Below are 12,835 nucleotides of genomic sequence, written 5' to 3' on the forward strand. Positions count from 1 at the left end.
GGGGTAAAAAAAATAAAAAAAAAATTAAAAAGTGGGGAAAAACGGTTATAAACGGATATAATTTTTTGGGGAAGTGAAATTTTTTTTTTATTTTTTATCGATTTTTTTAATAAAAATCCGATTTTTAAAAAATAAAAAATAAAAAAATGTTTGAAACCAACGGCTATGCCGTTGGCGAATGGGAGACCGCCACGTGTGCGTCCGCTGGCACGGACGTGCTCGATACATCGAGCAGCGCCGTGCCAGCGGCGCGGTTGCAGCGGTGGCGGTCCTTCGCCTTGCCGCTGGCACGGACGGCGGTGGCGCCAACCGCCACCGCTGCGGATGCTCTTATGCTCTCCTTTTCTCCACCTTTCAAATAAATACTCATCTCAATGCCCATACATCTCTCTTCTCTCTCACACAAACACACTAAATAGTAGTAAATGCAATGTGGCAAAGTCACTTTTTCAACCTTTTGTTGCATATGATTTTTGTGGAGTTATTATTCTCAATACTACTACTATTACTACTTGCGTATGGGCAGTTTAGTGTTAGTTGACTAGTTCTTTAATGATAATGAGTGTTGTATTCAATTAATTTGAATATGAATCACTACAAGAATTTATTTTTGTGGTCGTTACGTCTTTGTCATAAAAGTTAATTCGAATAAAAAGATACAATTCTTGACAGTTGTTCATAAAAAGTTTTTGGAAGTTTGAAGCTGCAATATTCTAAGTTAAAGACATTAAATTCTGTACGTAAATTGTGATTTGGAATTAATGAATTTTATTTGAATTTATTTTGATTAGAAAACCATTCGATTGAATCCATGGTTGGAGAAAATATTTCCCAAGACGCCCACTTATTCTCAATTAATAAAAGTGATTAACTTAGCATGAGTCACAATCAATGTAGATCAACATTTTCATGATTTCCGTTTACTTATTAAGCAAGCAATTCGAAAGATAATTATCCAAATCCATAAAATTATTAAAAATAATGATTTTTTTAGTTTATTACGTACATAATGGCAAAATTTTCTGTCGGTAATTGGTCTGAATTTGGCTGTGAAAAAGTTGACCTATACTTTTGTATCAAAACCTAGTTTATTTTGCCCCTGATCATACACGTGTTTGTTGTTCTAGGGTAATTAGATTTTTTTTAAGATTATGATCAAGAGAGAGAAAGTTTATGCACATTCTTTAGTTTGAGTTGCAATGGCAATCTCTCACTAATAAGTAGTACTAATCACTAAGCTTTTGCTTGAAATCAATCGTTCTATCCAAAACCATTACAAAAGAAAATAAGAAAACAAAAGTAAACACACAATGCACATCCTTGCATTATCATCCATCAGATTGAATTAGTCTCATAACATCGCATAGTCGAATGAAAAATTCTGAACATCGGGTACAAAACATACAAAAACAAGCAACAAAAGTACACTAAAATTACGATCGGAAACAAAAGAATGTTATAGTTTGGAGAAAATGAATTAGAATGAAATTTGTTATATATTTCCCAAATTTGAATTCTAATTCATAATCATTTTAGCTTCGAAATTGTGAATCAACTTGAGTTCCTTCTTTCATTATTTTTTATTTTTTATTTTTTATTTTTATCTATTAAAGTTTGGATAGAAAGTTCCAAAATAGTCACTTTCCATAATAAGATGTTAATATCACCCATCCTTCCATTCGTTGCCCATACTTAACGCTATTATGATAGGGTGGTTAATACTCATTTAGAATTGAAAGGAGACACACTATCTCATTTTCTTCATTTTCAATGTGTTGTCATTTGTCATTTGTCATTTGCATTTGTAAACTATATCAGTATTTTGTAAAAATTTGGCAAAATTCCGTTCTACATCATTTTCTTTAATTTCTTGCTATATTTCACAAAACATTCAACATATGGGCAATTAATTACAATACAACACCAACAACCTTTACTCTTCAATTTTACACCCCTTGACATTTTCATAACATCTTGTTGCTGACTAAGCGTACGTGCAAAGGGGAAAAATACGAGAAACACTATTAAATTTAGTCTATGGAGTTGATGCTGTGGCACCTCCATCTGTTCACTTTCATTATATGTCCGCTATTTATTATCAGCGACAATTGCCACATTGCATTTGCCTTCCGATGCTAGCGACAATGGCGGATCCAGGGGGCGGTCGCCCCTCCCCGGCCGTTCGGGGAGCCTAACTTTTCCCTTGAATTGAGCCGAAAATAGCATATCCGCCCCCTCCGTAGAGTGTAGAAATATACTCCCTCCGTCCCTGAAAATTTGTCACTTTTCCGTCCGTCCCAAAAAATTTGTCACCTTTCACTTTTACCATTTTTTGTAGTGGACCCTACATTCCACTAACTCATTCACACTCACATTTTATTATAAAACTAATACATAATAGTAGGACTCACATGCCACCAACTTTTTCAACCCACTTTCTATTACATTTCTTAAAACTCGTGCCGGGTCAAATGTTAACGAATTATTAGGGACGGAGGGAGTATTTGTTTTTAGTAAATGTTAGTATATAAAATTTAGTAGTCCAATGGTTTGGTTGTTAGTTTTTTAACTAAGAGGTCTAGGGTTCGAACCTCAACAAGAACATATTTTTTTCATTTTTTACTTTTTTATTTTATCAATTCATATTTCTTCTTATTATTAAAATAATGCCTTTAAATATATCATGAAATCTAAACTTTTACTAAGTTGCATATATTATGTTGTTATATTTATTATTTAGTTAAATATATTTTTAATCTTATGTAAAGTTTTTTTTTTATCCTAAAGTACTTATAATTTGATCCATGCATCTTAATTATTCTCTATGTAACAAAATAAACATTTTAAATATTTTTGAAATCTAAATATTTAGTGCTCTACTTATATCACTTTTATTATATAATATTTACGATGATTTTGAATGTATATATATTTATATAATTTTATATTTTAAAATGAATAATACTACATATTTGCAAGCTAAAACATGTTTATATTTTATTAACGAAGCTAGTGCTATATAAATATTAATATAATATTATTTATTTTATTATTCAAAATAATATTAAATTAAATATTTAATATTTAAATATATATTCCGCCCCCGCCATTTGCGGGGTCTGGATCCGCCACTGACTAGCGACGAGCCGACAACTACCACCACACCGCCTATGATACTTTTATTGTAGAGAGGAAATTTAAAGTGAAGATGCAGGAAAAAAATTAAGAATATTCTAATGTGAGGGAGTTTAATATTGAGAACAAACGTGCACGGAATCGAAGCACGTGAAAATAGGTCGAATTCCAAAACACAAACTTAACTATGAACTACTAATAATAACAATTGTAAACTAAAGTGTGCTTAAAGAATATTATCCTCGTCTTTTGTTTCATTGATTTGCTTTAAATATATTTTAGTACTCTTCTTCCCTTTGAAGTTTTTTTTGTTTTCGATCAAAAATATATTAAAAATTAGTAACAACATACTCATAATTCTAATGATACAAACGTGTGTGTGAGCGAGGTTGGATAGCAATTATACCCATTTTTACTAGCTCAAATATAATCTTTTCATAAAATGTGGTCATTTAAAATTAGGTACGTTAAAGAAAAAAACTGTAAATTTACAAAATTCAATTTATGACAGTTATTCTTTTAAAGAACTTCATTGAGATAGTAAGAAACTAGATCTTTCTCTAAGTTAACACATACTGTTTTTAATTAATCGTGTTCTAATGTTTGTAATATGTTAAAAAAAACAAAGACCCCAAATTTAAGAAGGAGATGACGCTTATTTTGTATCTAACTCGAGATCAAGTTTCTCAATTGAGAAGGAGATGCAAGTATTTTTTACTGCCACAATGTTTATATAGAGAGTTTATATGTTTTAAAAATTGCAAACTTTCTAGCTCGATATACGACAGGCTAGCTCGAAAAGCAAAGATTGAGTTAGTACTTAGTATCAAAATTTTCGAGTTCCCGAATATTCAACTTGATTGACTCAAACCGGAAAACACAGTCCGGAACTGATAGATCTGGTCCCGAACCAAATAGCATAATTCGATCGACTTCCCTAGCTAAGTGAAAGATCTTTTATGAATCTCAATATGGTTTTCTCCCTAACTTAAAACACTTATAACTAGCCATGTGATCCATATCTTCAAAGGCATGCATAATATATTTCTTCTATTTCTGTAAATTTTGGAAGGTTTTCACCACTGCAAAGAAAGTAAAATAAAGTTAGCCACTTGAGTGTGAAAAAACCCAAAATACCCTTTAGTACATGGGTTTGCTAAGACATGTCTGTTCCTAACTAACATGTAAAGTTCAATGTGTAAGTTGGGAAGAAGAGATAACAATTGAGAGTGTAATTTGGTAATCAGGAGTAAAACATTCTTAATCCATCCCCTTTCTCCCTAGCTTGACTAAATTTGAAGCAAATTTCACCACACAATTCATAAACACATGATTCTGGAATTAATGGCGAATCCAGGTGGGGTTGGAGCAGAGAACTTCAATCATTGTAGTTGTCACCGATCCCACAGTGCAATAACTTCTCCTAAATCTATTGGAGTTTGGGTTCACTTCCGTTCTTTGTCTGAAATTTATGCGCCGCTTCTACAGTCAGATGACCTTCTTCACTGTGCACGACCATACGAGTTCTGTTTACCGTGTCCGTCACTCGAACATAACCACTACTCTCATACTAGATAGCATGGAAAAGTTATATTTATGGCCACATACATTTACACTATATAAGATGAAAAATGAATGAACTAATGAAATGCACATAATTTTAGAATTGATAAAAGGTAAGCATATTCTATTCACAATTACACATAGCATATAGGTAGGCAAAGCTCTAAACTAGAAATAATTGAGGGTGTGGTTGAGAGGTCAATTTTGATAGCTATTAATATCTGTCTCCTGAAACAACTCATTCCCAATTTCTGCAACTCTATTTGTTCACAAGTATAGTATAGAAAAAAAACAGTGAATTTAGCAAGGAAAAGGAGAGATCTTGTTTCACCCTCTTCCTCTCTCCCAAATTCCAATTCCTATTGGTAATTAACCACACAATTGTTTACCTTATTTCAGTGCTTTCATTCCCTAAATCAGCCTATAATCTCAATCCACTCCCCAAATCTGTCTTGCTTATTTCAGCTTTACAATGGATGAGCGCAAAAATGGGAGAGGCAAAATTGAGATCAAGAGAATTGAGAACACCACCAACCGTCAAGTCACCTTCTGCAAGCGCAGGAATGGCCTTCTCAAGAAGGCCTACGAGCTCTCCGTGCTCTGCGACGCCGAGGTCGCCCTCGTCGTCTTCTCGAGCCGCGGAAGGCTCTATGAGTACTCCAACAACAGGTGTGTCATCAATTTTGTGAATTTACATATTATTTTCATGGTGTAGGGTTTTTTTTTTTAAAAAAAAATTGTGTTGGTTCACTGATTTAGGTTGATTTGTCTTTCTTGATTGATTTTTGTGTGGGATCTTGTTTCCTTTATGAGTGTTTGTGTTGCTTGTTTGATAGTCTTTGAAGATCTGTTGTGATGGTTGGAAATAGGAGTGTGCATAGTTAAAAACACTGGTATCTCAATAGTAAGTAAATTTTGAATCAAACAAAATGCAAGTCTTTAAAAGATCTATGGAACAAGCCCTGTAAAAATCATCTCTTTCTCTCTCTCTCTACACATGTCATTTGTCAGCCCTAGAAAGATGATGACTCTTATCACAAACTTGTCAAGCTCTTATTAGCTGAGACTGTTCCTTAAATCAATGTCATTTCATCTAATCACAAGCTCAAATTTTTAAACCTAATTAAAACCTAGGGTTTATCAATTTATGCATTTTGGTTTGGGTTTAACAAATATGCCTTTTTTTCAATTTGGGAAGGGTTAGGGCAAAGGCTAGGGTTTGAAATGGTAAAGTCGTGTTTTAACCATGGAATCTTCCGTCATTTCTGATATGACGACTTTCTTTGTCTTCAACTTTGTACTATTCTCTCTTCTCTCATCCATGTTACATCATCATCACCACTCTTTTATCATACACTGTTTTTTTTCAATATTTGTTGAAGCTGAAAAAAGTGCTACTTTCGTGATAAAATGACAGCTAAACCAACCTAGATTTTTTTTAATTACCCTTCTTTTCCCACCTTTCATTTTTATAGAGAGAGAGGGTTAAAACAATATATCAAAACTACACCATTTAATGCCAATTTAATCAAGAGGAAATGTGGTTTTGTTGTAAACTTGAAAAGATTGGAAATGGCGGAAAATGGCTGCTCTGAAACTTGCTAAATGCAAACATAGATTCCTGCTGAGAATAAAAAGCAAGTCTTTTTTACTTTGGTGTGAAGAAATTGGGTGCAATATAATATTGAGTGAATCGAGGCGGTGAAAAGGGTGGCCGTGGGTATTAACCGCCGGTCGAGGGGCAGCGGCGACACGTGGCGGCATCCCACTGGGGAGATGGTTGAGCCAATCATATTGTGGGATCTTGTGCCAGCGTGGAAGTGGGGCAGCCAATCCCTGGGTCGACGAAATTAAGGTTGCAGATGGATGTGTGTGTTTTCACTTTTCACTGTGTGTTTGTGCTTTTATGTGTAGACTTTTGGTGTATTATTTATTTATTGCTTTAGGCGTGTAGGTAGGGATGTGAATTTAACCCGAATCACTTGTGTTAACCCGAATTGCTCCATAATTTAATATGGTTAGGATGAAAATTTTATAACTCTGAAAAAATCACAACGCAGTTTACTGTAAATCGTAGACCGCAACCTGATATAGTTGACTCGAAAATAACTTTGCAAGTTAGCCTGAAATTCAAAAAATTAGGATTGGGGTTATAATTTATAAACCAAAAAAATAGTAATCCGAATCACCATAACTGAATTAGAGAAAGGCATTGGTAGATTTAGTTTGGATAGTGTTTTGTAGGCGTTGTGCACTTGTACGATAGTATCTCTTCCCTATATGCTCAACGTGTTGGTTAGGAGCTCTACATGGTCTGGTTCGCCATCTTGCAGCTTCGTTGGCCACTTGATCCACTGTAAATGAGAAGCTATTTTAAGTAATTCCCATTGCACAAAAAATATAAGAATAACATTACTAATTAATCACAACGTCTTTCAACTTTTGGCCCTCGGTCACTTCCTTGAAGGATTTGACAGAGACACCGGTTGAACAACGTTGTGAATAATTAGTAATATGATTCTATTATTTTTAGAGCTTGATGAATTATTTAAAATAGCTAAGTCCAATTTACAATGGAGCATGTGGTAACAAAGTTGCAAGATGACACACTAGATGATGTAGAGCTCCTAACCACCACGTTGAACATATGTGATAGTCACATTGCCTACATGGAAGAGATATTGCCGCACAACGAATACAAAACTCTCTTCAAACGAACGACTAAGTTCTGTCAGTACCTTTCTCTAATTCAAAATGACAAATTTGCAGGTTTTAATTCAAAAAAACAAGGGCTAGGGTTTGAAATGAGTTGCATGTTTTAACCAAGGAATCTTCCGCCATTTCCAATATGACGACTTCTTCTTTGTCCTCCACTCTTAGGATTTTGTACTATTCTCTCTCCCTTCCAAATTGCATCATCACCCCCACCAACTTTTTAAAAATCAACTTTTTCTGCTAAGTTAATTTCCCACAACTCAGCCTTTTGAAGCTAAAAACGTGTTTCTTTCATGAAAAAAATTGACACCCAAATCACCCTACATTTATTTACTTGGATTAGCCTTGTCGCATTTCATTTCTAGAGAGAGAGAGAACAATTTCAAACTAGTGCCTTCAAATCAAATTAAGAGGGAATGGGATTTTGTTGAGGTGTAATTAGAGTGCATCGGAAAATGGCTGCGAAAGCCCCTAGGAATCGGAACAGCAGAACGCAGACAAACGAGACATTATACTATATTTAAACATAGATTCGTGAGGATAAAAAGCAAGTCTTTCTAGTTTGTTGGTGGGTGGGGGAGGAGCAATATCAGGATTTTGAGAGTGTCGAGGCGGTTAGTGGTGGCGGGTATTAACCGCCGGTTCAGGGGCAGCCCGGACACGTGGCGGGATGCCACTGGTGCGTTGGTTGGGCCAATCAGAGTGAGGGGCAGCCAATCACTGCGTCGACGAAATTAAGGTTGCAGCTTCTACTGCTTCACTCATAATCAATGGATGGATAGATCATAGATGGATGGATGGATCTGTGTGTTTTCACTTTTCACTCTGTGTTTTTTTTGCTTTTCACTGTATTTATTGATTTGTTTATGGAGTATGTGGGTTTTTTTTTGTCTATTTGGAATAAACCCTAGTTTTGTACTAGGATCAAGATAAAAATTTTAATTTTTATTATGAAAAATTGATTTTTTTTTCTAAGAAACTGTAAACTGTAAACGAAACTGGAAATTATAAATTTTATTTATAATTACTACTAAGCTGGAGTATATCAAAATAATTTAATTATAATGCAGTTTGCTGGTGGTCCATTTTTGTATTGATACAATTTGAAGTAGTTTCATGAATTAGCAAATCAAATTTTATGATTTGATTTGATTTTGGTGTCAAACCACACTGTAAGGTTTATCATTAAAATTTGGAATTTCTTATTGTGACACTTTAGCATCAAGTAATACACAATCTGAATGAATATGATGTCATCAGCATACAAATGGCTATTTAAGGTGGATCATGTACACTACTAGGTAGTTGTAGCATTCTAGTAACATTCTGACATATAGTCATTAACTATTGCTGTGAAAAGATATTCTTGATTAATTCATTTCTTGCATAGATAAGGCCATTGACTCAGTCAGGAAGCAACCTTAAACTCAAGATTAGGACCATGATTGATTGATAGGGTCAGAGAATATTTACACATATTTATTCTGTTCATTCTCTATAACTTTCATAGTAAGCGAGCGAGCGAGGGCCAAATCGACGAGCGGACTGGCTAGCCGATTCCCGGCGCTGACCGGTCCACTCGCCGAACCATTGCAGTAAGCGAGGGCCAAATCGACGAGAAAAACGGCGAGCGCACGCCGATTCCCGGGCGCTGGCCGATGCGCTCGCCGATTGGCTGGCCGCCATTGCAGGCTCCCGATCGGCGAGCGATCGGCCAGCCGATTTTTTTTTTTAATTTAATTTTCGATACACTATATATACGCGATTTGCACGTCATCTTCATTCGCACCACTTGTTTTAACGAGTTTTCTCTCTATCTTAATTTATGTACAAGAGCAACAACGCGAAATGGAGCACAACAACGAGTCTACTCCAGTGACGAGCGGGTCTCAAACTCCCACGGTACCCGTGGGAAGTGGATGGGGTCCGATGGCCGGGTACTACAACATGTACCCTTGGCAGCAGATGATGCCCGGGATGGCATCCGTGGGTGGCAGTCGGGGATGCAGGGGACGCCGGGGGGAGGGGGGACAACGTCTATCGCCCTAGTTTTGATTTTTTGACTACTTCTTCGCACACATTGACCCCATCGGAGACGCAGTTCACTGGGTGAGATACTTTCTCCTTAGAGGAGTTGGGGATAGATCTCGGGGATGCGGACACTCCCGTTTAAACGGGGGGAGTAGGGCGGGGTCGGGGCACGCCAAAGAAGAAGAAGGGCAAGGGTAAGAGGGTGGTCGGCGAGTCGTCGCAGCCGGTTGATGATGAGAGCCCGGCACAGAGGAGGTGGACAGATGCGGAGAACGTCGCGCTGTCCAAGGCGTGAGTGAGTATTTGCGATGATCCCCTCGCCTCGAACAATCAGAGGATCATCAACTTGTGGGCTAAAATAGCAGCAGCCTACAAGGCATTTTGCCCGGAGGGGAGGCCACGCAGCGGGGAGGAGTGGCGGAAGGGGTGGGACCGAATCAGGGCTGCGGTCTCCCGATTTTAGGGCTTGTACACCAACGCCCTCCACATGCAGACCAGTGGCCAAACTGACGAGAACTGCAGGAGGATAGCGGAGAAAGCCTTCCCCGTGCCCGGGCTTTATAAGGAGTTCACCTACTGCCTTGCTATGAGGTGCTGATGGACTCCGAGAAGTTTCAGGCAGGTGTCGATGCTGGCTGGCCGAAGAAGCAGGACTGAACTATACCGGTGATTACAGCGGCGGCAGCAGCGGCGATTCTCACGACCTCCCCGAGGATGTTCAGGAGTTCCCGTCCCCTCCCGCGTTTACTCGCCGCACTCGCCCGGTTGGTCAAAGGCGGGCGCAACGGGCTCGCCAGGGGTCCCAGGAGGTCCAGTCGGCATCCCCCCCTGTTGGCAGGTCGACAGCCGAGCTCGCCTTCTTCGCGCGTCAACAAACGCGGGCTCAGATGTACAAGATCTTAGCTGACTGGAAGACGGCAATTGACCCCGTGGAGAAGAGTTTTCTTCACTCAATGCTCGTGAGTATGCAGGCCGATTTGAATGCCGCCGCGGCACAGTTGGGGGGCTCAGACGCGGGCTCAGATGCCGCAAATTTGGGGGTCTCGGATAGTGGCGACAGCGACGACGACGAGGATTGAGTTTTTTTTTAAAATTAATGTAATTTTTTTTAATTAATGTACTTTTTAAAATTTTAATATTATTATTGAATTTTCCCGTATCTGTGTTGTAAATTTAATTCTGTATTTTGTGTGATTGTTAATTATTTGTTTTTTATAATTTTGTTTATTGTGGCTAGACTATGGCTGACCTATTGCTTATCCAGTTGTTTGTCCTGATGATATGTCATGAGGAGTTTTTAGTGCTGATGATGTGGCAGGTGGAGTTTGTGGCTAAGCTATGACTGGACTATCTCTATTGGAGATGCTCTTATACTCCTAATTTCAAGGGATTTCCATTTTAATAAAAAATCCAATTCTTCGAACCCGATTTTATGTGGACTATATAGTACTATGTAATTGGCCTAACACTACATGAAAATAGCTTTATGCTCAGAAACGAATTGTCCGTGGAAATCCTTGTTCCCATAGGACCATTTGTATTTATCCGAATCAAGATCTTGATTCACGAATCTGTTGTTGGTTCAAGTAGGATTTTACTAGATAAGTACGTAAAAATTATACTAAGTTTTACATAATAATTATATATGTAAAATAAAAAGGTTTTGAAGAATTTTGAATAATAATTCTTGAATGTGCAATGGACTTTGTGTTTAAGCATTAATTTTATCATCAGTAATATACTAATATGACTTGGCTTATCCACTAAATTGTATCCCAAGATCTTAAATCATCTAAAGTTGATGGCTCTTCAAAGAGGTAAGAATAGGTTTTGAAATATGAATTGTATGGGTTGCAGTGTTAGGGCAACTATTGATAGGTACAAGAAAGCAACTGCTGATTCCTCAAGTGCTGTGTCCACATCAGAGGCTAATACCCAGGCAAGTAATTGATCAATGTTCATCCTTATTTATCAAATTGTGTGTTAACTTAACTTACCTTTGCATATTCAACTCCACAAAGTGTTGTCATTTATTCACATTACCAGTAAAAAATAAAAATAAACAGTGTAATGAGGAATTGCAAGAAAATTAGCTAGCTAGTACAGTATCTTTGCTTGACTTCAAAACAGCAGTAGATTTTCTAGAGTTCCTTACATTATTTGTTTTCACAGTCTAACTTTTTTCCTTGAATTATGACCAGTTTTACCAGCAAGAAGCTAACAAGTTGCGCAGACAAATACGAGATATGCAATCTTCAAACAGGTTTATAATTAGCTGTTTATTAATGTTAGTTATATAGAGAGAGAAATGTTATGCTACTGATAAACTTTTGATTACTGTGTAGACAAATGCTGGGAGATGGAGTGACAAGTTTGCCACCAAAGGATCTCAAGAGCATGGAAGGAAAACTGGAGAAGGCCATAAGCCGAATTCGCGCCAAGAAAGTAAATCAATCAACTCTTACTTTTGAAGACAAAACATATCTAGCCATATCATATTTTATCATATCATGTTTTTTGTGCAGAATGAGTTGTTGTTTGCTGAGATAGAGCTCATGCAAAAGAGGGTAATTAATTAATCAACAACTCCTTTTTGTTGATTAATACAAAAACTTATCAATAATGTCTGGTCTTGATTTATGATCAGGAGCTTGAGCTGCATAATGCTAACATGTTTCTCAGAGCAAAGGTAACTACTTGAAAGGGTTTTGTGTTGAGATACTCACGTGTCAGTTGTCTCGTAAAGAAAATGTGAAGTAAAAAGGATTAACTTAAATACTTAGTGAGCCGCTTATCATGCCATTAATTGGTTTCGAAACGAAACCTCATTAGGATTTGGTTGGTCTGTGCAGATAGCTGAGAGTGAGAGAGCACAGCAGGAGATGAGCTTGATGCCTGCGGGATCCGAGTACCATGAGCCCATGACTACACAGCCTTACGACATCCGTAACTTCCTCCCCATGAACCTCATGGAACCCTCCTACGCCCGCTCAGACCAAACCCCACTCCAGCTCGTGTATGTCCCCCCGTTATTATGCTTTTGTTCTCTTCATTATTAAGTGAATAAGTACTAATGGTTTTAACCAGTTAATCATATTCATGTCTGCAGCTGAAAGGGCAAGAAATCTTGGAGATGGATGATCAAGATGGTGTAATTTCCTATATATATCTATATATATTGTTTATGGAAATTTGATGATCTAAAGTTAGGGGCTGACAGCAGTTTTCTATGTAAAACACTAACTACATTGAACTTGATAATGTTGTTGTGGAATTAATCCTAACAAATATAAGCTGTTAATGTCCAATTAATTACATCTGTATTGGCTGATAAATTTGGACTTGCATTTTATGTATTTCTTTATGAAACTATGGCTCATGAATTACATTT

General features: G+C 37.1%; 1 protein-coding gene across 1 annotated transcript; it reads left to right on the forward strand.

Annotated features, from left to right (window-relative positions):
- The first annotated feature begins 4,865 nt into the window (after positions 1-4,865).
- LOC121743786 (agamous-like MADS-box protein MADS1) lies at positions 4,866-12,752 on the forward strand. The gene is made up of 9 exons (XM_042137156.1): positions 4,866-5,063; positions 5,164-5,367; positions 11,302-11,383; positions 11,646-11,707; positions 11,790-11,889; positions 11,970-12,011; positions 12,092-12,133; positions 12,297-12,460; positions 12,554-12,752. The coding sequence occupies exons 2-9, from the start codon at positions 5,171-5,173 to the stop codon at positions 12,555-12,557; spliced, it is 693 nt and encodes a 230-aa protein (XP_041993090.1). The 5' UTR covers positions 4,866-5,063; positions 5,164-5,170; the 3' UTR covers positions 12,558-12,752.
- The last annotated feature ends 83 nt before the right edge of the window (positions 12,753-12,835 follow it).

Source organism: Salvia splendens, chromosome 8 (assembly GCF_004379255.2).
Source record: "Salvia splendens isolate huo1 chromosome 8, SspV2, whole genome shotgun sequence".
Lineage (NCBI taxonomy): Eukaryota > Viridiplantae > Streptophyta > Magnoliopsida > Lamiales > Lamiaceae > Salvia > Salvia splendens.